Consider the following 27,476-nt stretch of genomic DNA (forward strand, 5'->3'; position numbering starts at 1 on the left):
TTTTTTTTTTTTTCAAAAAGTATCCTTGATATTAGTCACAGGTAGTTTTGTGCGAGCCTGTGTTTTAAATTAATTATTTCAATGACAACGAGTTCGCGTATAGAAGCGCCAATACTACCGATACATGTGCGCAAAATTTAACTTGAATTTTGCAAGTTTGCAAGGTTGCGTGCCCTTTCTTTTTCACGGTCGCCACGCAGTCCAGGAATCCATAACTCGATCTTCAAACTGTTATAAGTGTAAGGTTTCTCCATGTAAACTTTGAAATTCCAACGTGTCTCGCTGTATACTTTTCAATCGTACACAGGAGCTATTTATATTTTTATTAGACATATTACACATGACATTACATTTATTATTTATATTACAAGATGTAAAGCATCACACGACAAATGATTCAATTTATTGAAACGTAAAAAGTCGGTATTGGCCTTTCCATTCATTACAGAAAGAATATCATAATTGCTCCAAGGTTTGCACGCTTATACCATTCAATTACTGTGTCCCATATCGTTCGTTCGTACTTCATTTTCAATTGCTCGTAGAAGAATAATTATCACAACATGATGCCTCCTCTTCCATTATTAGCGCAAAAATAGCCATGGCTCATCATCATAGTAGTCCATAAACGCATTCATACAATCTATATACTACGCACAATCCTCGCGATATTATATATCTACTCTTGCAACGAGTAACCGACGCTCATGCTGTCTGTTATATGAAAACGCACATGTGTATACATATCTCGCGCTTATATACACACTACAATGCTACAGTCACACATACGTGTCACGGTCGGTAAGTGTACTTGATCGCGGCTATAGGGCGCGTCTCTTGGTGAATAAGTAGGTCGTGACACCAAAAGCTATTGTGCACTGGTGTGTGTGCGTGTCTGTGCATGCATGTGCGTGAGCGCCAGCCGCTGCTCCGACTCCGAGCAGAGGGATCTATATAACATCTCCTTGCGCGCTCCAATGTGTATACACAGACGGCTCGCACATACACATACACACAATAAATGTATGATGTGCGATCGCTGCAGCGCGTGTGCATGTAATCTATGAATATCTGCGTGTAACGTCACACAAGTCATGAGGTCGAGAAAAAAAATGTTATCAATGACGATACACTGTACGTGTTTATCATTGCAGTTTCTTCAATTTTTTAAAGATAATCTTAATATTTTTAATATTTTTTGGAAATATAATTGATTAATGATTTTTTTCGGCTTAAAAGACTCTTTTGTCGGAGTCTCGGCAGAGTGAACTTGAATTCATTAACGTATAGTTCGTAAAGACTTGTTGAACCGTATTGCAATCGTTTTTAGTTTGTTGTTCTTTTGTTTCACGAGTTTATCGAAACAATTGCTAGTGTCGTGAAACATTCTATTTTTATCATCACTGTTCAACTTTGCTATTTCCGCCGCCCTCGAATGTTTTGACGCGTAGCTCATCAACACGCGGCTCGAGTCCCATCAAAATTCGAATTTACGCGCCTCTTGCATGGCTTATCTTGTCTCGTGCCCGAGTCATAGCAATTGTAGAAATTGTAACACTGCGCAGACACTATAACTATATCGTCTGCGCGCTTTCCGTGTGCGTGACTGTTTAGCGTGTGTTTTAACACTAAAAGATTATGTGTACCCACATAGACTCGCGTGATTCGACGTTGGTGTCTAGTCAAGTGGATCCACGCGATTTTTGACCGTGTGTTTTTGGAATTTGAACTACATTGACATAGAGCCGAGCGCGATGAGGTCGACCGATGTGTTTTAACATTGTCGAGATTCGTCGCTTTTATTAAGTAATATAACCTTCAAAATCGATATGTAAAGTATGAATAAGTGACCGAAGAGAAATTTTATCACGTTTTTTTTTGCGAAAGATTTGAAGGTAATTATCATTTAACATTTTTTATTTTTATTGTTATTTATAATTGTAAAAAATTTTATCTTTTTTTTTTAATTTTAAATTTGAGTATTTTTTTGATTGTAAAGTCGAATGATCTCATGAAATTGAATCGCTTCATTCATGTAAACATGTTAATTTTTGATAAACAATATTCTAACTATGAAAAAAAAAATTATTTACACGAACAGAAGAAATTTGATTTAGAAATTATTTTTTATATTTCAAAATTCTCGGAAATTGATTGGGCGTTCAAATTTTATATCAATATTATGATTAAATTTTGATTTCAAATGATAATTTTCGTGGACTGTCGTGATATATGGCCGGCGGCCGATAGGATTTACGCGTTATGAAGCAATCTTGAATAATTCTTTGAAAATTTCTTAATGCAAACAACGGTCAAAGTCCTCGTATCTGATAAAATTGTTTTTGTCTAAAATTCATGAATAATAATTGAAAAAAAAATTATTTTTCGCGAATGAAATTCTTCCACTAAACTGCAATACGATACACGCTAATACATTACATTATTACTCGCGCTACTTTTGCAGTTTATCTGGTCGATGTGTGCGCAAGGAGCTCGAATGACTCGAGTCAACAAAAATAAAAGTTTAGTTAGAATTCGATAAGCAGTGAAAAATTTTTTGCTGTCGCGATAATAATGATGTAACGCTACGTTGGTATCGAAGGAAGCTTACCGATCTAAGTACCAAAATAGAGGCTTGCCAAGCGAAGTTATCGCATTAATGTCTTTCTATTATAAAGTTGTAACTCATTGAATTTTAATGATAAATTTGTCACATAAGCTCGCATTATAACACGTTCGATAACTAAACGAATTAGTCGCTGATACACATCTTTATTATTGCGATTACTAATAATATTACGAAGCATAAGATTTTTTTTATAAAACTCACGATGAATTTTTCTTATTTTTCAAATCCATCTAATCTTTATAGCTCTTTCGAAACGCTCACGTGAACAAATTACAAGCTTAATCAGCACTTTTTCGCTTGTTTTTGAAGTGCCATGGATCACAGCGAAGAAATTGATAGCGCTCCGATTCCCGAAAATCAAAGGCGTGACAACTCGAAAAATTACATCCAATGGATCGCAACGATAGGAAGTACGTATTCGAAAAAAAATTGACTCTCCGCCGAATAAACTCCGAGCAAAGCTAAAATAATTTTAACGATTGCAGCGCTATCGTTGATGATCCAGGTCGGCATACAGATCGGCTGGGGATCGCCCAACATTCAACGCATGCGACACAACAATGAGACCACCACGCCTCTGCATTACACGTTCCCCATAACACTCGAGCAGATATCGTGGGTGGCGTCGCTCACCGGGCTCGGTGGCATGGCCGGTGCGCCGATCGGCGCCACCTGCGTCGCCTACCTCGGCAGCAAGAACACGATCCTCGTCACGCTCAGCCTCATGTGCGTCAAATGGTTCACGTGGGTGTTCGCCTCGTCCGTCGAGTCGATCTATCTGTTTCGCATATTGGGCGGCGTCACCAACTCCATGGCCTTCTGTTGTCACTCGCTGTACCTCGGCGAGGTGTCGATGCCGAAAATCCGCGGCACCCTCGTGTCCATAGCGGCTGCGGGCTTCTCGTTCGGCATATTTTTCGGCATCACCCTCGAGACCTATATGTCCACGCAGATCACCACGCCGATCTATCTGGTGCCCTGCGCCCTGACCGTGGGCCTGTTCATCTGGCTGCGAAGTACTCCCTATCACGACGTCAAGGTCGGCAAGATCGATCGTGCCCGGGCGTCGATCGCCGCGTACCTGCCGCAACTGCAGGTCGAGGAAAAGCTGGCCGAGGTGCAGGAATACGTCCAGGCTAGCACAAGCAAGGTATTCAGGGAAAAGCTTGCGGATCTGTGGAAGCCGACCGAGAGAAAATCGATGCTGCTGATCGTGCTGCTGTACGGCATACCACACGCCAGCGGAGCCCTCGTAGTTTCCTACTATATGGCAACCATCTTCGAGGACTCAAAGTCGACCCTGCTCGATCCCAGCGACTCGGTGATCGTCGTAAACGTCCTGGCGATCGTGTTCTCGGCTCTGATCGTCCGACTGATCGATCGATTCGGTCGCAGGGCCCTGTACGTGGCCTCGAGCATCGGCACAACCGTAGCCATGATCGGTCTCGGCGTGCAGTTCTACCTGGTCGATCAAAAAGTCAACGCCGCCTATCTGCAGTGGCTACCGATCATATGTATCCCGCTCTACGTGATGAGCTACAACGTCGGCTACACCCCGGTGCCAGCCGCGGTACTGAGCGAGCTGTTCCCCAGCAACGTCAAGAGCGTCGCCTCGTGCATAGCGAGCCTCTCGACGTCGCTGTTCGCTTTCGTCACGTCCAAGACCTACCAGAACATCATCAATACGTTCGGCATGATGTACGCGTTCTGGTGGTACGGATTCCTCTCGTTTCTGGCGACACCTGTTGCTCTGTTTCTGCTGCCAGACACGACCGGCAAATCGTTTCTACAGATTCAATCTGATCTCCGGAGGAATCAATAATTTTCTATTCTTTGTTGATGCTGAACGTCATAAAAATGTCAATCATGTTATTTTTAATGTTTATGTACGCCTGTAATGGTATGCTCTTGAGATATTGAAATTGTTCAAATCATGTCATCATGTCAAAATGACGTTTTGTCATGAGTAACATATTTTTTATTCAAACGACATGATTGGTGACTTTTTCAAATCTTCGAAAATTTTTAACGAAACTGAGGATTGCCCTTTTTTAATTTGACCCGTCCTCAAGTGCCTCGCTAAAATTTTAAATGATTCGATTAACAAATTGAATTTTTCATTTGCCAAATATTTTTATATCCTTGAATGTGCCTTAAAAATGAAATTCGATTCTAAGTTTAAGTTAGCGACTATTTTTGTAAAAAGGGTTTTTTTGAAAAAGTTTTTTATAATGTTTTTCATGATTGTGAATATGCGTGCAATAGACCTTCCCAAATATAGTTTAAGTATGCAATGTAATTTATACAACTTTTTAATAGTTTTGAATAAATTTAATTTTAATACTGATTACACTTACTATTTTTGGAAAAAATGAAAGACAATCTATTCGCGCGTTTCTCACTTGTGTTAAAATGATAAGCGGCTTGAACTTGAAAAGTTATACGTCCTTATCTAATCAAATGGTACTTCAAAATTATTATAAACTTTAATTGTAATGGGAAACGCAAAAACCAGTGAAGTAATGAGCGCGAGCGACCGCACAAAATAATATTAGTAGTAACACTGTTGAAATGAACGGATCTGATTTCTAAATTTTGCGTTAATACTAATCTAAAATCTCATTTTCTATGCAAAATTTTTGATTGAAAGTGAAAATATTAAAGTTAAGGGAGTAATCCGAACTATAGATTTCAATCTGTCAGATGGTAATCGAGCCAATCGGAAATATATTAATGAAAATACCGCCTTGATAAAAGCTTTCGATGTAGATTAATTTTGACGGGTAATAAAATTCTTCATTCGCGTTTTCGACCCGATCGGCTGTTCAGTTATTGGCAGCGAGTTCAACGTAGCGCGTGAAATATATAGCTTCCGACATGTCACTGACTAAAGAAGAAGTGGTTTCTCATCGGACGCTACCCAAGCATTGGATCGAATGGACATTGGCGCTTGGAGGTTTGCTTTTCATTCATTCATTTTATGATAGATTCAATGAGAAACAAAAATTATGAAAAAATTATTCTTCCTAGTTTTTTCGTTACTGGCTCAAATCGGTATATCGATCGGTTGGCCATCGCCCAACATACCTCGCCTGGAGTCCGGTAACTACACGCTAAGTGCCACGGACGATGAATTATCGTGGATAGTATCGGTAACCGGTCTCGCAGGCGTCGTCGGTGCCTTCGCCTGCACCTGCCTCGTCGAGATTTTCGGCAGCCGAAAGACGATACTGCTTGCGTTCCTAATCGTATCCGTGGATCGAGTCTGCCTAGTCTCGGCCAATTCGGCCTCTTGGATAATCGCCTCGCGCACCATCGGCGGCTTGTTCTGTGGACTGACCTACGGCTCGTTTTCGCTGTACCTCGGCGAGGTATGTGTCCCAGAAATTCGTGGCACTGTGGTGTCGATGGCCGCCGCGGGCAATCCCTTGGGAGTGCTCATCGGTACCGTCATGGAGTCATACCTGCCCATGAGAATATCGGCATCGATTTACCTGGCAATGTGCGTGATATCGATCATACTGTTTGTTTTACTGAAAGATACACCGTATTATCTGATGAGAAATGGCCGCGAGCTAGAGGCCGAAAAGTCAGTGATCTTGTATTATCCGGATATCGAAGTGAAGAAAAAGATAAGCGAGATACGCGACTTTTTGGAATCTAAGAAGACCGAGGTGAACGCGTGGGGTGAGATGATCCAGCCCATCTCGCTGAAATCCTTCGCTTACATCATCGCGCTGTTTGCCCTGCCGAATCTCAGCGGCACGATGGTCATACAGTCGTACATGGAGGTGATCTTGACGAAGACCCGGTCCATCAATGTGGAGACGCAGCAGCTGGTCATCTACGCCAATATAATTTCGACCCTTGTGGCCCTGTCCACGGTGAATCTGGTCGACAAGCTAGGCAGGCGGCTGCTGCTGATAGTGTCGGGCTGCGGCTGCGCCTTGGCCAATGCCGGTCTCGCGGCCTACTTTCACGTGAGCGAAGTCAGCGGCGGCGGCGACCGCGGCTCGATCGACTGGCTGCCGCTGAGCTGCATAGTCGTCTATCTGGTGTTCTACGCGATCGGCCTGGCGCAAGTGCCGAGCACCGTGCTCAGCGAGATCTGCAGCGACAGGATCAAGGGCACGGCCGGCTGCGTCGCAGCGCTCACAGCGTCCCTCAGTGGCTTTGCCATCGCCAAGTCGTATCAGCCGATCTCCAATGACTTCGGCGACAAGTGGGTCTTCGGCATGCTCGCCTTGTTCTCGAGCCTCTGCATTCCGTTTACCCTCCTGCTGCCCGAGACCAAGGGAAAGTCGCTCAACGAAATACAAAATATTTTGCACAAAACAAAGTGAGCGTGAGAGATTTTCCAAGTTAAATTATTTTTTCATTCCACAGTATTTGGTAATGCAACTATTGTATGCGTACTTTTTGTTGATCGAATTTAGTATACCTCGCAAACTGTTCATATTATTGTAAATAAATATTATCATTCTCATTTTTATATCTTAGACATATTTTTGAAAAAAAAAAAAATGATTATCAAACTAAAGTTTTTACATAATTACTTTCATATATCCATCCATCCATTTTGATTGTTACCGAAATAGAGATGTTAGAAAAATTTTAATACAACGCTGGCACATGAAAGAGTAATATTTATCGGGTAGCTATCCTGGCCAAAAATTTCATTAAGAATTAAATTATAAAAAACCCTAAAAAAGGACTGAAAATTAACATAATTATGCCTCTGTTTTGATTTTTTTATAATGAAAATCTGATCGATTCTTAACTCAGTGTCTTGCTTCGTCTTTTAAAGTCGAAAGCTTTGATCAGACACGCGCGTCATATGGTATTTTGATTTAGTCTGGGCTTTGCTGCCACTAGACAATCTTTTTGGTCGATTTTTCTTTAAACTCTCATATAAAGTCTCTTGCTGAAAACGAATGGTTGGCAAACCTAAAATCGTAACAGAAATTGTTCGAACGAATTTTTTTTTTAATTTTGGAAATTAGTGTTTCCTAAAACAGTGCTTTAATTGAAAGTATATTACAGAATTCTCAACAACAAATATTTCTTGAAATTTTTTTCAGAATATTTAACATTTTTACGTTTAATCAAAATCGAAAATTGTTAACTTAGGCAAAGTAAAATTTAATGAAAAACGGGAAATTTTAATCTTATTAAAGTATCTTGTTAGACATTTTTTACTTAAAACATCCTTTAACCGCTAAATTTTGAATAGTTTAATTATTGTGAAAAAGAATTCATAATTATTGTTGGTAAAAAATTGCAATTATGTGACCTGTTTTGATGAAAATTGTCTAACCACCAAAAAATGTGACTAGTCAAAGACAATAAATTTAAAAAAATTAATAAATAAATTGTTTGAAAAGTTTGGTAAAACAATTTTTGGTTCTCTGTTCTGTTTATTACTGCGGCGTCAAAACGTGAAAATATCTATTGGATACACTCAATTAAGAGAAATCGTAAAGCACTGTGTACACAACGTGACCCACGATGACCGGTTAAAGATAATTTTTGAGAAATTGAAATTTGATCTACTCCATACTTTTCATTACTTACGCACATGAAACACTACTTCGAATGATTCTTAGGTTGTTTGTATGATTCAAACTGACTTCGATACGCTGTTCATTTTGGTTTTAACTGCTGACTTGTTGACATCGTAATGAATTTGAAAGTACAGCTCTATAGTTCAGTTTCATAATTTTCTTTGGAGCATTTTCAAATAGTGCACTGTAGTGATATTCGAGTATTAAAAAAATTAACAGTGATGAATTTTTAAAGAAGTCAGTTCAAAGGCCATTATTGCTTCAGATATTTTTCATTGGTAAGTAATATTACGAATAATATTCATTTTGAAAACCTACGTATCTTTTGTTTAAACTCTATGCTAGCAATAGGAACTTTCAACATACGTAAAAAGTGATATTTCACGTCAATTCTTCTAAAGAAACATTATTTAACAAAATCATTTAACTTCTAATTCGCCACAAAAGTCCCAAATTGCAGAAAAAATGTGAAGATAGGTTGTGTTTTTTCCTTAGACTTCTATTTGTGTGCTCAGATTATTTAAACATTTTCAATTTACTAAAAAAAAAGCAAAACATAATATTAAAAGTTGAGTATTTCAAAAACGGCATTTTTAATATTTAAAAAAAATCTCAATTGAAAGCTGAGTTTTTTTTTACCCGTGTACGAGTTTTCACGAAGAAATTTTTGTAACTGCTTATTGTAATTTAGTATAAAGCATCTAAACACGTGGGACGTTTAAGAGTAAGTATTGAAAACAGCTGTTCCTCGTGCGAGTGCTGTAAAGTAACACCGTGCGCATTGACGCGTCTTCTCCCCTCTTCGTTCTTATGTATGCAGCGGCTATCTCGGTGGCGCGCCAAGAAGTACACTGCAGCATCTCCGTTTTGTTTCACGAACTCGGCGAGAAACTTTCAGAGCGGGCGTCAAATAATCTCATGTTTTAGATGTGCGTCGATGCATTTCAATGTGTAATTGGGAAATTTAATCTATGATAATTTGAATCGTTGAAAGAAAACCTCAGCTTTCATTTGAGATCACTTTGATAAATTTTAAAAATGAAAATTTTGAGATATCCAATTTTTAAAATTAATATTGAGTTTTTCTCTGAGAAATTGTGAAACTTTCAAAAATGTTTAGCACACCGTCAAAAAAATAAGAAAAAAAACACATCGATAATTTACGTCACATTTTTTTTTAGGTGCATTTAGGGGCTCACTTGATGAGTTCGAAATATATTCATTTCTATCAATCTAGAAAGAGATGTACCCAACTTGCGCTCAGCCACGATTTTTCGATATGATGATTCCCATAAATTCGCCGAAATCATAATAAAAAGGTGTAGTTTAGGCAAAAGGGCCACGAAACACATTACGAGCTATCGCATCGCGTGCTTAGCGTCACAAGTTATTTTCGCAAATTCGCGCATCTTTCTAATATCGCACCACCGTAATTCGGGCTCCGCAAATTAGTATAAATACCGAAAAACTTTTTCAAATCATTCTTGTCCGCGCTTACTCTTGCTTTTATTCATTTTTGTTCTTTCTCTTCGTGATCGCTTTGCTCTCCTTTGCTTTTGTCTTGTCTCACTTATAACGCTGTAGCTACACCGGTTCGCATTGCGAATTAGATTCATTCTCTACCTTTCTTAATCAATAAATTATTATCATTTCCGGAAATTCATACCAACTGATAGCCTGAACTACTCTGATTGTAATTTACGCACATTCGTCTTTATTTGATATATATGACGTATTCCACGCTCGACCAGACAGTGCGCTCAAGCGGGGCATTTTTTAATGAATCGCAACTTTTCTAACTCGTCGTGGCTGGTGCAATTATGTCTGAAAAAATATTGCGCACATGCATTCCAATAGATTTTCGTCTGTTCTTTCCAATGGTGATATCAGTTTTTCAAAAAAAGTTAATTTTCATGGAGAAAATTGACTTCAAAGTTAACTCAATTTTTCGGCAAGTATGCCCCCTTCGATTTTGTTCAAAGCTATCTCAATCGAAAGGTAATCTAATAACGAAGGTCTGTATAAAATTTCAAGTTGAAAACTCAAACGGTTCAAAAGTTATGAACAATTAAGTAGCAAAAAACGTGGTTTCGGACGAATTCCGGCCGAAACTTAGAAAAGTTGCGATTCATTAAAAAATGCCCCTCTTGAGCGCACTGTCTGGTCGAGCGTGAAATTACCGAATAGTATCGGAAAACGTAAATGATTGAAATTTGGAAGACCTTTTAGGCCTTCCAAAACTAAATATGTACCTTGAATGAATCTATTCTAATACTTTTAAGTAAATTTTAAAATTAAATTAATATCCATCTCATAATAATGCTCAACAACATGTTAAAGATGGCTTCATATTCATTTCAGGCGTATTCAACGATGTTCTCATTCAGAAAATCATCGGTGATCTTCGGATTAACATTCACGCTGATAGGATTTGTGAATGGTTTTATTGCTTACAATTGCAATACAACGACATCAAAATTGAAAGCAGTATCATTATTGGATTTTGCAACATGTGATATGTCATCTGAATATGTTCAGTCAGACCACTCACGCATTCAACTTTTGCGACTAGATAACTTTCATGAAACAAAAGTAATTCAGTGCAAAATTAATGTACGAAGACAAATTTACACTTGTGGTGTAGGCTCCCATGGCAGCACCATGTTATCAAATGAAGCATTTATACACGAAGTTGATTATCTTACTTGTAATCAAATACATTCATCAAAAAGTTATGTTCATCGCGGTATTAATATTCCAATTATTCAACAAATTGAGATAAATTCAACAGTACATAAAACCTTCGAAAAGTACGGTGCCAAAGACACTATGGGAAATTGTGTTGGTCATACTTATTTCGATTATTTCGGGATGCGGAATAATGTCACAGTTCACATCGAAATAGAAATATCTACCTACGAGCAGACAGCTAAGATCGACACAAAAAAGAATAAAATTCATTTAAAATCTGGTGATTCTTGTGATTTAAATATCGACTCGTGTTTAGATTCACAAAATGGAAACAGTTTTTGGGAAGCTATACCCAATTATAGTTGCCAATCCAACCAATACAGTGTTTTGTTCGAAGGTGACGCACAAAAATTGACAGATAGTGACATAGATAATCCAATAATTTATACATTTAACACGAGGAAAGTAACCTTTGGGTTACCGATAATTGGGGAAAGCAATTTATGTGGAAATTTTATTTTACGAACTGAACATCCCGAATTATTTATTTTTGAGATTAAAAATCGTGTGAATTTCACTTCAAAATTGCCATTAAATAAGAGTCTTTTTACGTACACAAATTCCAAATATGTGTACGCAGACGCAACTTTACCATTGGAAAAACGTCAATTATACGAGAAAATTTTATTAAACAAATGTGATTTTGAAAAAAGAGGGCTGCCAAATGCTTTTTTGGTGACACCAAATTCTCCCGATTTATTCGCTTTTAATGTGATGAGAAGCCCTGGATATATGTCTGCAATAAGAGGGGAGATAGCTTATATATCTCGATGCATCCCTGTGGATGTATCAGTTGAACAGAGTGAATTTTGTTCTTCAGAATTAAGAGTAAATCATTTGAGTCAAACTTATTTTATGACTCCAATATCACATATTTTAATAAGAACTAATAACCCACTTTTATGCAGTTCATCTCTACCAGTACAATATAAAATCCAGGGGTCATGGTATCAAGTACCAGTCTACGAACCAATTCCATTGATATTTGCACCACAAAAAGAATATCATGAAATTTTATGGGAGTTAATTTTTATATTTAGTTACTACTTCGCTTTAGCATTCTGGATAATAATTAAGCAACTAATTTTAGCAGTCTTTTCGACTGAATTCTTATCATCTATGAATATGCATATCACGTTAATCCTATTTATTCTTTACTTTTGGCCACATAGGAATAATCGGTTTCTGCTACGCATGTTGTGAGACACAGTTAAAAATTTTCTAATATTAAAGAACAATATGTTAAAGCTTTTGAACTCTTGGATGTCAACGTCTTACAAAGTTTTTGTTTATAAAAAGAATTTATTTACTGTACTATTTTTTAAAATAAAATTAAAATGTTATCTTATGTAAATAAAAATAAATTTGTAAATAGTGATACAAAATTTACACGTTATTTACTGGTTCATACATAAAACCCAACTCCAAATCGTCCAATAGCGGGTGTCAATGCGATAAATAATATAAAGTGTAAAACAGCGAGTTTACTGTTTTTGGCTAGAGCGTTGTGACCCAAGAGTACAGAACTTTTCCAATTTTTAATTTAAAAAAGGGTTCATTTATCTATTTGTTCTTTACAGTGGTAGAGTTTACTATTTACGGCTGAGCGTAAATAGTAAAATAGTAACGCGATTTTCTTGCAACTAAATCTCTTCATAATGAAACTGAAAATTGTATAGTAGGCATATGGAAAATTCACTCGTTGCTTTATTTAAAAAAAAAGTTAATTCTCCAATGTATCCTTTTTCGTGGTAAGATAGACTCATATAATTTAGACAATTTGACTTTTTTCGCCCATGCGCATCAGGCTACAGAACGCATATCACTATGTGCGCCTGGACGACGCTTACCTATACTGACACTTGTGCACGACGGGATTGCTCCCGCCTATCTTTTTATGTTACATTCTCTTCCTTTTCAAAATGTTTTAATGCATGATAAAATGATGGGAGATGACATTTAAAAATGAATTTTTGGTCGTTTTTCTGCACGTCCTAATATAAATGTAGATTAGAATGACTTTATTTCGAAATTGTTCAACCCGAAAAATGAAACACTTGAAAAAAGTCATGCTTGAAAAAGGAGTTAAAATTGATTAAAGAAGACATTTGTTTAATAACAAATTGAAGAAATCTAAGGTGAAGAGAGTCAAATAAAACAAATTAATAATAAAAAAGGGATTCGATAGTATACATACGTTTTATAGTGTACCGAAGATCTCGCAGCAGGTGTTACGGAGTCAAGGCCGCGATCTAAAGTCTTTGGTTACTTGATGTAGCGCAACTCACGTATGGCAAAGTTAAATCGCAAAACTCATTTTCTGACGCTCTTTTGACTCTCATGCGACTCTTTCTCTCTATAAATAACAAATTGTGTATTGATGATTCGCTTCTATCTTACGGATATCCATATTATTATTAGATTATAATTCGTAATTCGTTTTTCAAAAACTTCACAATCACAAAAAATGTAAATTTCAAGGACTGATCCTATTCCTATTTGACTATAACTCACCTTAACTGATTCGCCCAAATGTACCATTGCTTCTTGAAGTATTATTATGACTATAACCCACCATAACCGATTCGCCCAAATGTACCGTTATTTTTTGAAGTAGATGGTATCGACAAACGGTAATTTATATTAGTTCAACTCTTCAATTTTACGATTGTTTTCTGTTATGTATCCTGTGCTTCGTGAAACGAGCAACCTGCTACATTTTCTTTCTCGCACATACATCGATCCAAAATTCATTGAAACTGTAAAAATATTATTGTATCTCATGACTTTGCCCTTAGAAGAGTACGCTGAAAATCAGATGAAAAGAAGAGAGAGAGAGAGTAGAGTCCGGCGAAAGTGAAAAGGATCGCGCTACTGCGACGCGCGACGATTCGCACGCTGACGGCCGCAGAGAAAGTAAAAGGAAGTTATAATAAAAAAAAGTGATCCGCGCAGCACTCGGGTGTAGACCGAGTCGCAATACGAACAAAGAAGTCACAAACACGCATAATACACGCAGGCGCGCGAAAGCGTATGAACGATAATTATGAATGGTTGAGATGTTGCAGTACTCATCATAACGCATAGCATGCGACAGCAGGCCGAATTTTCATTTCTCTCCTCCCTCTCCTCGCACTTTTGACATCTTGGCAAGGATATATCGATCTGTTATTAAATAAATGCATTGCCATATACACAATTAATGACTCGTAATTCATAGTTATTATATTGGTTCGAAAATTAGTAACAAAAATCTTAGCTAGACTATTTCTTCATTTTCATAAACTTCTAAATTATTATGTTATGGAGAAAAACATTTATCGTATACATATTAGTTATATACTTTCGAGGATAAGCGGACCCTTTTGTTCGTCGGCGATCGGTCTGCAGCTCAATTACCATGTAAAAAGCCATTTGTGCAGCGGCAACTTTCGCTTGCCAAGCATCACTGCGATGTTCGTGTATAATAGAGTGAGAGTGAAAGAGAAAGAAAGAGAGAGATACGCGCCCATCCGCTCTGGAAGTATCTCTGTACTCGCTGCACAGCACAGCGACCCTCAACCTTTTCCTCTTTCACTCTCGTTCCGACGCGCGAACTCCAGTCACGGCCTACTTACCGCCCGTTGGTCTCTCGCTCGCTCGCGCACGTTCGTGTCCCGCGCAAGTGAGAGAGAGGATACGCACCGCTGCATATTTGCATGCGAGCAGCTCTCTGCTGCAGCTACCGAAAAAAAACAACGTATTAAACGCGCGTAACTGCACGCCACGAGAATGCAAACGATGCAGGGTAGGGCTCATTTTTCATCCTTTTTTTTTGGATTGCTTACACTTTTTTCGTTGACCGAAATTCATTCGATTGAACGGGAGCTATGCAGGATGTGCCCAAAATGAAAATAAATGCAAGAGCCGCGCGATTATTTTGACTTCGTTTTTCTTCGGCACCGCCTCCCTAAACGAGATCGTCATTTTTTGGTTCGCTGCGGCGGTGTATGTATGTAATATACAGTAGCAGCAAAGCGGAAATTCGCCCGCGCGTTATATACCATTGATACCGATCAGGGTTATACGCACGTGCGCAGCTCGAGCCGCGCTCATAGTCGCGTATGTATGTAGTGGTCACGCAACGTTTGGCCCGGCGCGTAAAATACACCTCTAGTCGCTTATCGTTTTGTACAAATACTTCGTAAAAATAAAAGTAGAGAAGAAAAAAGTGAAAAAAATCCCTTTTAGCCACCCACGTTTACGCGGAGATAAAAATAAATGCTAATTTGTAAAAAAGAAAACGCTCGGTACGGTTAATCTTTCAAGTTAATTCGATGTTTAGCCGTCGTTAAGCTTCCTGTGCCTAAGTCAAATATCTAATCTAATGCTATTTGTCAAAGAAATGCAATTAGATGTAGATGTCGGATAAATGTCACACGAGAAAGAGAAAAAATTGAAGCAAAAACAAACTGAAAAAATAATAGCCATGCTACTCGTCATCGACGATAATGAAAATTAATAATCAATATATTCTCTACCCAAGAAGAATCGTGGAAAAGTAGGCTTTGCCATTGGTGCTGTCGTCGTCAAATGCCTCGCATTATTCATTTTTCGATGCAATCTGCCACCATATAGAGACGCAATTGGTGTCTATAACGTCGATGTTTAATTTTCAAAAGCACATAGTGTAATTGATATATATTGCCAGGATTCGAGCCCGTCTCGAGCTGAATAGACTGCGAACCAGTTTTGACTAGAGACGAATAAATTGTAATTCATGCGAGCATGCGTATGTGCTTTTTTCTCGCTTTTTTTTTGTTCTAAACTCGTGTGACTACTTCCGCTCGTAATAAGTACGTAGCTGCGACGTAGCGTACGTCATAATTTTAATTAAGTTTGGTTTCGCTCAATACGAGATGCTGCTACGCGTCGTCGTTGTTGTCTCTCGATTCTCGACTCGTAAATCGTTATAACTCCGTACTTGTTTATTCTTTCTTTAATTCTTTTTCGTCGCTGTCTCTCACAGGATGATAATATAGCACGTGACTGACCCAGCCGGGGCATTGCGTCGAATTTCGAAGAATCATCTTTGAGGCATTAATAAGCTCGTATAATCGTCGCTTTGCGCGATTTATTTATTGCATTATCGTTCGAGCGTTTAAAAAACTTTTAATCCAATTTAACTTCATTATCTTAAGAATAAAACTGCAGTCAATGACGAAGAGGAATGAAAAAAAACACGTCTGCTCGTGCGATTGTGTCGGATCTCTCTCGAGTGTCTCTCTCAAGGACCCGAAATTACGAGAGGGTCGCGTATAAACTGGGAATAGGAGAAAAAAATCAACTAAGCGTGTGCGCATCCGAAGGATTTTCGTGTATTGTAACGCGTCACCTTTTTTTTTCTTCTGTTTTTTTTTCTTTAACGATCATGGAAGGTTGCGACCGATCACACAAGACATCGCGCGCGCGCGCAAAGACAACGACGACCAAGACTTTCGCGGTCACAGTCATAGATTTCCGCTATGTTTGCGTTATATGTATAATATCGTCGATTGCGTAACGCTCTCGCGCCGAGCCACGATCCACAAAAGAGAGAACGACAATGAATTGTCGTAGGTCATACACTTTTATATACCGTACGTTATAGCAATTAGTTATGACCCGAAAGTCATTGAATTAAGGACAGAAGAAAAAAAAATGAAGACCATCAAGTGCTATTGGAAATCATTAGGATTGTCCGCCAAAAACTTCGTGCCGAAGGGGCTTTTTATTTTTATTTTTCATATAGAATAAATGTTTATTCGCTATCGGTCGTCGTTCAGTTATTGCATATGGTAAAACGAACACATGATTACATACATCGTTTACGCATGTGCAGCGACAATGTTACAAGCTCAAAGCGTAGCCACGCGAATAGCCAAGTACAAATATCGACTGCCTTGAAATATCGTATTAAAACCGAACGATTTTAATCGGTTCGTTTATTACTTGGCGCTTCGTTAGCTATGGAACTCCTCTCTTTACGTATACCTACATACGCGCGTGTGTATGCGTTCGGTCGCGATTTCAATGCCAATCGTTACTGCCATTCGTATATTCGTATGTATATAATACAACATGTGCTTGCGCACGTAACGTACATATGATATACAGGGTGCGACAAAAGTATGGAAACCCCTGGAAATATCGCAGAATATGCGTTAAAAAAAAATCAAAGACCCTATATCCGACGTATTTTTCGACGAGGAATCCGATGGTGACCTTGAATTTGACCTTGAACATAACCTCAAAGCTGCAGTGACTCAAAAATCAATTTTTCAAATGTAACCCCCATTTTTTATTGCAGATTTGAAAAGAGCGGAAAATTTCACGTTAAAATGTATGTTTTGTTTTTTTTTTTAAAGACCTTTTTTGGGGGCGCTACAGTTAGAAAATGAAGTTCTTCCGAGCTTAATTTTAGGTTAAATCGGGGTTTTATTTGAGCCTGTAGCACCCTTAAAATAGTCTTTAAAAAAAAAACAAAACATACATTTTGACGTGAAATTTTTCGCTCTTTTCAAATCTGCAATAAAAAATGGGGGTTACATTTGAAAAATTGATTTTTGAGTCGCTGCAGCTTTGAGGTTATGTTCAAGGTCAAATTCAAGGTCACCATCGGATTCCTCGTCGAAAAATACGTCGGATATAGGGTCTTTGATTTTTTTTTAACGCATATTCTGCGATGTTTCCAGGGGTTTCCATACTTTTGTCGCACCCTGTATGTATAATTTTCGGTTATTTTTGTTTTGTGAAAAGAAACTATTTGGGTTTTCCATCGATTCTTAAAATGTATTGTTTCATGAACATATTTACGTCTGCTCATTTAATATCTAATTATATAGAAAAAATGTTTGAAACGTGAAAGTTAGGCGTATTCACGTTAAAAGAGCAACTCTTTAAAAATACTTTTGGAAAGAATTTGATAAGACTGCGTGCAAGCTTCTAATTATCTGAATGAATTTAAGATTACTGTTTCAGGACAATTGTCCTGATAGAAATGCTCAACATTATAATAACACACTGGTGATTGAAAAATGACCAATTAAAAATTTTTTAAAGTAAATTATCATTATTTGGCTTTTTTGGCCATTTTGCTGTAAAAATTGTGTTAGAAATATTATGTGCGTATTTCCAATGACCAGAAAATGACCAATTAATTGTTTCAAACAATTTAGACCAATTTTCAAGCACTTTAAATACTATATCACTTTAAGCTTCTACCGCTAGATGGTGAGTACCTTCGAATATAAATCTGCAAGTGGCAAAGTAAAATTATTGGTATAACTTGAAATACGGTTCAAACTTAAGAATAACAAAGATCATGAGCAATCCCGAATGCAATAATTCATTTAAAATACGGTTCAAACACCTAACATTGTTCTATGTTTCGGTTCAATTTTTATTTTTATCGTAGCAACAAAAAAGGGCAAATTGACAAACCAATCAGCCAAAGCCAAAGGTGGCCTCTGTAATGCAACCATTTAATTTAATCAAGGATCGCGACTTAACAGCAGCAGTAGCAGCAGCCGGATATGACATTTCCCAGCGTGAAATATCCTTGGGGCCACGATCATCGTGTATGAACGTCCTGTGTGCCGCTCGCGATACGTTCTCGAAAAATGCATCCGACATTGTTATGCACACACACATATACACATGCCGAGTTTCATCATGACATTGGCCGATCGTCACTCTCGGTGCCGCGCGCGCGTTACAGCGACCGCAACATCCGCGTTTGCATCTGACACGTGATATATTATTCTTCCTCGTGTACTTGAGCATACGATGGAAAATCGATCGTACTTCATCGCGCATTTTTTAAATGCATGTATTACATTAATACCAACGCCGCGTAAAATTAATTCAACAAATCGAAATGATAACGATGTAAAATCGGTACTTTTACACGCTGGTGTGATCCAGGGTCGTTCGTTGCTGCATATATAATGCGCATTGATCACCCCCCGCGTCGACGACGTCACAAGGACCTTTTCTCTATCTCTCTCGCGTAATCCTGATTAAACAGCCACATATCCTACATAAAGCGCCATTCAATGTTACGAAGGTTCCAGGCTTAATTGGTACTATTCATATTATATTCAAAAGAGAAATAACCGCGTGTGCGCAAGCTCGATCAGCTTCGCCGCATGGAGTTTGTACCCCTGGTCCCAGTAATAAAACACATTTAAATAATCAAATACATGTAATCATTTCTGTTGTCGTGGCCTTGCCGAGCCGATCATCGCAGCGCAATGGTGGTTGCTAATTTTTGCCGGTTACCTATATAGTTTTTGTCGTCGCGTTTGGCATTACGATGTATGTACAGAAATATAATCGAATCCTTGATTAATAGAAAATCTGGCGATAATAAGGATCTCCCAGTAATATACATTAAACGTGTATTAATTTTATCGATCGAATCTTGACTCATATTTATCGTCCAAGTGGCTATATTCAGGGGAAAATTATATACGAAATTTTTTTCATACACGAAATATTTAATGTAAAACTCAGATAATCGGAAATTTTCGTGTACAAAAATTAAAATTTCCGGGATAAGTTCATGGACGTAATTTTCCGAAAAATTAGAAAAAAGAAACAATCAAACATAAAAACGAAAAACGACGTTCAGTTTTTAAGTACGATTGACGTTATTCATACTATCGATAGACGAAATAATGGCAACGCGCAAAAATAGTTCGTTGCTGTGCAGATTCCAAGAATCATTCAAAAGAACGTGTAGACGATTCGTGTGACAACTATGACTTGACGGCAAATATTCTTATACAATGCGATATATCATAGATAAATGTATGTACATGCATTACGGTTGTGTCGTACATGTTCACGGCAATCGTCGTCGTCGCATACACGAGATTCGTGATAAGGACTTTTTTTCTTCGTTTGCTCGTACCCCGGAAGTTTCATCTTCTTTTCTCTCTCTTTTTCTCTAATCGTACAGTTTGTGACATTGACTTTAAAAGATAAGCGCCGCATCGATGCACTTTGCTCGTATGCATGTATTTTTATCGAAATTCGAGTTACAAATTGAGCTTCATACGTATTGCGAGACATTGAGATAACGCGGAACAATATTGTAATGCAACTGAAATGAATTCACTGACCGACTGCAATTGAGTTCGGCTTATATGCTTATTAACACGATCTTATTATATAGTCCGGTCGAACGATGACGACGACGAAGATGATGATGATTGCGCGTCGATCATTTTTTGTTTGCTTACCCGCTCGTGGCGCACGTGGAAATTTTTCCACGATTTCTGCGTTGTATGAAAAGTATGAATTTCATTGTTCTTACAAAAAAATTGAACCATACTATAATTATGCATCAATAAAAAGGTTACAGATTTCGTTACAGTAAATATATAGACTAATAAGGAGCCCACATTTTCTAAAATAAGTTTGAAAATTTCCATTTTTACCTTGGCTTCGGTATATCTTTCAGTTGGTACTTTTTCACAAAACCTCGAAATGTCCTTGTTTTTGTTGAAAAAAAACTGAAATCCTAGTTTTCGTTATTGCAAATCAAGCAGCTTGAGTTGAAAATTTGATCTTGACATTCTTGGCCGGTTAAAAGGAGTCACAGTGACAAGTGCCGTTTGATGTTCTCGCGCGTACCGGTTGATTCATCGCGACGTTATTGTGCGAGCAACTCGGCTTTGATTCATTTATGTCGCTTGGACGCGCTAAAGCTCGTTTAATCTCTCATTGTTTTTGTTTTCTGCGCGTCAAGATAATTAGATGAATATATTTAATGGCAGTCGCGTACGCGAGCAGATTTTCGGATGAACGGCGGAGTCGATCGAGGAAGATACGTGGCTTAATGAAAAAAAAGAGAGAAGAAAAGAATGCCTGCAGCGCATCGTTGACCTTGAAGTGATATGATTTGAGCATATACTATTATGGCTATATACGACTGATGCATGTAGCACAATAAATCAGAAGCAAACGAAATCCCGGTGCGTCGCGTGCGCGCCAACACGGATAATGCGATCGCGTTGCAGCTCGCAGCGGCGGCAGTAGCATCGACTCGCAACAGCTTCGGCCTTGTCTTTGAATATCTAATGTGATAAGACAAAAACGAGAGAGCGAGCTAGCTTATCGATGCACACACGTGTTTCGTATGTGTTGCATCTACGCTACGCACGCGTGTAGCTGAAAGGAAAAAAAAGAGAGATGTAATAAAAGAGCGAGCGCGTTCGTGCGTTAAGTGCAATGGCAAAGTGCAATTTAGAGATGCGCGCGCACACACATACACGTAGCCTGCCTCACGCGAGAGAGCCGACCCTGAACTTGACTTGCCATGACGCGGAGCGCGCGACTATATTGTATGCGCTTATATACTCGTGCGACGTATATACACTGCAAAAACACGCGAGCGTCGCATCTATATACCCACACACTTTTGCATGTGCACTTGCTCTTCCGACGAGCGTATCATAATAAACACGTGCGCGCAATCTTTTGCATCTCGTTTTCATTTTGTCGGCGATGCGAATCTCGATTTTTCTTGCTTTTAAAATCTTAACTATTTATTATTATGGTCTTTCACAAGCTTTCGAGGTAAATAAATACTCGTTATTAATATTTTCTCGTTAGAGAAAGTAATATGCAATTTGGTATAGAGGAATTCAGCAAAGAGAAGCTTCTGAATACCCGTGCTATGTGGATTTTTATAGTTTATTGAATAGAATTGTACAAGAAAATCCTCATCAACTTGAGAACGAAAACGATTGAAGGAATTTCATTTTATCGCGAAAATCTACTCGAGTATATCGCGCGCAACGAAAGCTGCATTCCGTGTGTCACTTTGGCCGTCAAGTTCGCTTATTCAAAACTAATTTCAATGTATTTAAAGTAGTTTCAAAGTCATTAGAACCATTCTTTGATTCATTATAGATTATAGAAATATTTTTATTTGACCACTTTCAGATTTGCAAAAAACAAGGTACTCGCCATCTAATGTCGGTGGCTTAAATAGTATTGTTATGTTCAAGGTGTGGAAAATTAGTTTAAAGCACTTACCAGAGGGTATCTGGTGAATCCAAACATCTAAGGCATTTTTTAGAAAATTTCATTATCATCATTGCATGTACTTGCCAAAAAAATTTTACCATGGCCAAGGTTATTAATTACGTCATAGAGTTAGTTACTTTATTTCTTTATACAACGAAGTTTTTCTCCGCTTATTTTCAATGGTTAACATGAGTGTCAAAATCGATCGTAAACTTGGTTAATCGTCCTTGAGCGATGTGCGATAAAAGATTCGCATTATCTTATTTACGGTTAATCGAGTATAGTGCTTAGCCATGAAAAAAATCATGTTAAGGTCGCGCGCATCCCTTTCATATGTGGCAACCGAAAAAAAGAACTGGCAATCAACGCTCGAACGTTTCCTCGAGCGATAAACAAACGCATTAACCTCGATATAGTTAATCGAATCACAAAGTTCGTGACAATATATAAGTATTGTGATAAGACAAGCCGCGGGTAATACGTAACAGCGTAGTATCGAGTAGACCTCACGCAAATATCGATTCAATCAGTCGACTAAAAGGATATTAATTTTTCAAGATCGTTGCCTGGGGACTTGGCCTACATGCAGGCGCATCATTCCAAGCGCTTTACGAATTATATCAGCAAATAGGTTAATTAATTATCGTATTAACAGCCGAGGCGTGATGGTGGGCGATACAAATGATGCAACATTAAAGACTCATGCGAGTGAGCTATTTACGGTGTGATGTAAGTCTAGGCCGAAATTACCTGTATAATACATATCGTATATCACCTTTACACACGGAAACTTTTGGCTTTGCGAGTGTATTTATAGCGAATAAGCTCATCGAGCTCCGAGTCGGAACTCTGTGTACAATAAAAGCTCACTATGTAATGAGGGTGGAATTCAAGGTCGTGACACAGGCGGGATAGTAGGATTCGCAAATATATTTGTGTGTGTGTATGTGTGTGTGTGTGCGTGTGTGTATACGCGGCCAAAGTGAGAGAAGGACAAAGATCTCTTGACGGTCGCCGAAAAGACAAAAAAAAATTAAAGCGAATTACAGCAGTTGCGTAGTAGTGGTAGCTCACTTCGTGTCATGGAAGTCACCCCTGCGACTCCTTGATGTGTTGGTAAAGGGCAGACATTATAGTTCGAAGCGAAGCTATCTACGTGATATTACTGTATGACTTTGACCCGTATCGATATAAAACAAAAGTAGGGAGAAAAGGAAACCCGGGGAGTTTGTCTTGCTCGAGATTTCGTGTGCCACTGCGGAAAATAAGAGAAAGAGAGAGAAGAAAAAAGGTTAATCCGAAAGCCGATAATAGTAAAATTTAACCTTTGTTATTCAAGTTCGAGTTCGTAACCTGTAGGAATAGGAGCAGTATATGTTGCATTTGCCGTTGCGGGGGCACAGTGACCTCACCCTTGGACTGTGCACGAAGTTGACTCGCTTGACCCTGACCCTTTTTCAATCATCTTCTTCGTTAAAATAAAAAGTTATTTAGCGAATTTTGGACCCCAAGCCAACTTCTAGAATATTAAGCTTTGTAAAGATTGCATTTTGAATACTGCCGCAAATGTTAGATCGTATTTTAGAAGAAAAAATATATAAATCAGTTAACGATATTCTTACAGTCTTTTAAACATTTTTGAAAATTAACTTAGCATAGAAGATTTTTTGTTTTTTTTTTAATTTCTCCAACTTTGAATTGACGTAACCGAAAAATTGAAGTAATCAAAACTGTGAGAGCCTTTGTTTACACATATGAAATAGTGACCTAGAAGTCTGAACATTTCAAATATTTTATTTTTCAATCTATATTCCATGAAAAAGCATGTAAGTGTAAAGCTCAATTTTTGGGATCAACTCGATGATAGCTGTTTATAAAAGGCAATATATCCATCGAGACGTTAAGATCATCTTCAACAAATACTCAATTAATCGCGGCTAGTGTTTAGCGCGCAGACGTTCGATGTATCGAGTGACGATACGCATCGCAGTGTGTCTCGTAAATAACACACTCGACCTTAATAATTACCCATATCTCGTGTGTACACGTTACACACATAAACATTCATTTAATTGTAATCCAGTACAGACGAGTGTTATGTTTTTTTCCCTATTCTGTATTATACGCACTCGGCGCTGTATAGACGATAGTTCGTTCCACGTATCGTGCGCGAAATTCTCGCGCGCCTGACCGACGCTCTATCTTTACTACTGAGTCCCGATATACTGTCGAGGTTCGCGATTCAATAATATGCCCCCATTGACTCGATTTACGTCGAAGAGTAAGGCTATTTTTTCACATACTTGTTGAATGCATTGCGCTTGCTTCCGTGTTTATATTTAGAGTCTTTTTGCATATTTTGCAAATCCTCGTGTAAAATCTGACTATTTGAAATGGAGCTGCCGCTTAAAATGAGATGAGCAGTAAATTACTCATGCGAATACAATACGCTAAAAATAGTAAATTTTTTACAATTTTAATCATCACGTGATTTAATTTTCAGTTTAACAAATTATAACTGCAGTTGATCCTGATAAACTTTTCATCAACGTAATCGAATGAAATTGCGAGATAATGTGCCACGTGCCGCATCTTGAAAGAGCTAATCCCGTTGAAAGTGTATATGCGAGCGTGCGAGCGTAAATTAAATTTTTGCAGAATCCGGACCACCCATAAAATCTTTTGCCCATACAATAAAAGTATAAAATACATACGTATTCGTAAGTGCGTACGCTCGTACACATTCGGGGTCTTTATCACAGCGAGAGGCAAGCTTTATGCGAGGTTGGAGAAAGAAGAAAGAAGAGAGGAAAAAAGGGGACTGCTTATATAAGGGCCAATTATTCTATTCGAAATAGATCTCGCCGGTTTGAAAGACAAGCGAAGGTCGATGTTTATGTATACAACACGTGACGACCTTGTCGTATACGGAATTTTTTTTTACGTTTTCACCCACCGGTTGAACTCGGGCTACGCTATGTATGAGCATTTCTCGTATCTATGCGTATCGATCAGGGCTCAAAGTACACTGTAAAACGTATCTTTTAGATTTATTTTACACATTGAGCGTTTGCATTGATTACAAATTAAATCCAAGCGTAAATTGGATTTGAGCTTTTGAAGCTATGCTGCGCAGACTGGCACGTGTGCTTTGAATGGAAAACTCCCCGAATACTCCACCTTTACTGCTTACGAGTCTATGCGTAAAAGACAAAATGATATTGATAATTGAATTCGAATCATTCATCCACGTATACCTCCCTTCGTTCTGAAGTTATTTTAAATTAAATTTCGTGAACATCGCCGAGGACATACAAAAACTTCAACTGACATTGGCATTGAAAATCGTATAAAATTTTTCTACCTTACAATTCGATCGTCATCTCGAAACAATACAAATGCGTTAATTAAATTTTCATTTATACTTACTAAACGTTCGTGTTTCATTATTGCTCTCAAGTTTTCATTGTTACGCGATACATCGAATAATAATAGCAATTTCAATATTCATGCGAAAGCCGTGTAAAAGTATACAAAAGCAATTTGCTACATCAAGTACGCAGGATGCACAGAAAATCGATTCAAGATCTGCCTCGCTCGTGCACGAGCGCGTGAGCAACATACCATAGCTCTTTTACTCAACTCGACGCGATATATACGATACATACAATGTAATTTTGTAAGTGTATTCCACGCGGCTATAGGAGTCAAACTATACTTTAATTAATTAAAATTTGTTTTCTTTGAAATGCTTCACACGTGCTCGGTGAGCTCGCACGCGCATCAATGTATACAACTACGCCGCAACCCCGAGCGGACTCGAGCTTTCAATATTACGCTCTCAATGCGATCGCGGCGGGGAGGGGGGAGGGATTCGTTATCTATCCATCTAGGTACGTGTTGAAGTGCATTTGTATAAAGGACAGAGAGGGCAAAAGTACGTATGTAAACTCCGCAGATATCTGCGTAGGCGGCTAAAAGGAAACCCATATGTACATGATGTACGTGCGTGTAATTGCTGCGTGGTACAACAACCCACGCACGCATGTTATAAGCTTACGCGGCCTTGATGGCTCTATGGATTTTTCGTATTGTGTGCAGCTTGTGCATTTATTATTGTCTATAAACAAATAGGCACGTATACGAGCTTTATTTTTGAGTTTGGCCCGTGTCTATACTTCCATTAACGAAAGCGCATCGACCGAAGTGTTTGCATAGATGCGGTTTGTTACGCTTGGAGCATCAGCTCTATGAAAATGTAAATTGTGAATTTGGTGAATCTTTACTAGCCATGCTTACAACGCTATTTTCTGTTTTCTATCTATTTAAAATAAATGGTTAAATATTGGAGAGTGTGATATTTCATTTAAAAATGTTCAGTTGAAACACTCATACATTCAACTTTTGCAGCAACACAACTTTCACAAATCAATAGTAATTCAGTGTAAAATTAAATGCTGAACGATTTAATCGATGATTAACGGACGGACGGAATTGTTTTAAACTTATACAATTATATTACTTTGCCACTTGCAGATTGACAGATGAAGAAACCCGCCATCTAGTGGTTGAGGCTAGCTCTATACTTGAATTTTTGCAAATTTTTTGATCAGTTAGCGAAAAAAAGAAATCAATAATAAAATACCAATTTTCAATCAAATTGTTTGAATTGGAGTATCAAATTAAGTTTGTTTTGATAATTTTTGCAGATAATACAAATATAACAACTTTTCATGAATTGTGTTGTGCAGTTGAAGCAAAAAAATTAATCAATATCGAAACAATTATTCCAGTAATGATTTAATGTGAAAGTACCTTAAATAAAGTTCAGTATCTGTCACTTATTGTCATAGTATTGCTCTGTGCGGATTTCAATGGTATAAAATTATGATGAAGCTTTTTATCGCATGGATTTTTTCTTAAACAGTTCTAATACTAATTGCTGTAAAAGCCCGTCTATTTAACCGCGTACTTTTGTCGAAAAATATTTATTAACTTCCGGACAAAGGCTGCGATGCATATACGCGCCGCGTGTGCAGCAGCTGGGATGTCCCGAGTAATAACACTACTTCGTACGATTCGTATGATTCACTTCTCGACAAGTTGCATATTATTGGCATCGTTGCAACCAGTCGTGCGCACTAATATAGCGTACACATAAAATTCATATCAGTCGCAAAGCGGAAATCGCTCGTTTGCCAGTGATGACACACGCGCGACGATGGCACGCATAGCTCATTTCATTGGAAGTGCAAGTTTGATATTCTATTAATTCTCCCTTCCGAGAATTGCAAAAGCTCGTCAGCAGTTCGCTCCGCTGATAACTCTATTTTATCGCGTGTAACTTCAACTTCCAGTCGCAGAAGTTGCAGAGATATATATTTATGCGTTATAACGTTGGTTTACTTTTGAAAGATATTTGAAGTAAAGCCGTCCCGATGGCGCGTTAGTGTTTAACTTTTACAATACATAAA

At 38.1% G+C, this 27,476-nt stretch overlaps 2 protein-coding genes across 3 annotated transcripts; both read left to right on the forward strand.

The window, feature by feature from the left end:
- Positions 1 to 1,275: 1,275 nt before the first annotated feature.
- Positions 1,276 to 4,668, forward strand: LOC106656086 (facilitated trehalose transporter Tret1-like). 2 transcript variants are annotated; one of them, XM_014376749.2, is made up of 3 exons: positions 1,276 to 1,895; positions 2,873 to 3,039; positions 3,115 to 4,668. In XM_014376749.2, the coding sequence occupies exons 2-3, from the start codon at positions 2,943 to 2,945 to the stop codon at positions 4,449 to 4,451; spliced, it is 1,434 nt and encodes a 477-aa protein (XP_014232235.1). In that variant the 5' UTR covers positions 1,276 to 1,895; positions 2,873 to 2,942; the 3' UTR covers positions 4,452 to 4,668. The 2 variants fall into 2 exon arrangements, with proteins under 2 accessions (XP_014232235.1, XP_014232236.1); XM_014376750.2 differs by having other exon boundaries at positions 2,939 to 3,039.
- A 54-nt stretch (positions 4,669 to 4,722) lies between these two features.
- Positions 4,723 to 7,075, forward strand: LOC106655995 (facilitated trehalose transporter Tret1-like). The gene is made up of 2 exons (XM_014376605.2): positions 4,723 to 5,585; positions 5,660 to 7,075. The coding sequence occupies exons 1-2, from the start codon at positions 5,507 to 5,509 to the stop codon at positions 6,970 to 6,972; spliced, it is 1,392 nt and encodes a 463-aa protein (XP_014232091.2). The 5' UTR covers positions 4,723 to 5,506; the 3' UTR covers positions 6,973 to 7,075.
- Positions 7,076 to 27,476: the final 20,401 nt, after the last annotated feature.

Source organism: Trichogramma pretiosum, unplaced genomic scaffold, assembly GCF_000599845.2.
Source record: "Trichogramma pretiosum strain Unisexual culture from Peru unplaced genomic scaffold, Tpre_2.0 scaffold4, whole genome shotgun sequence".
In the NCBI taxonomy this organism is placed as follows: domain Eukaryota; kingdom Metazoa; phylum Arthropoda; class Insecta; order Hymenoptera; family Trichogrammatidae; genus Trichogramma; species Trichogramma pretiosum.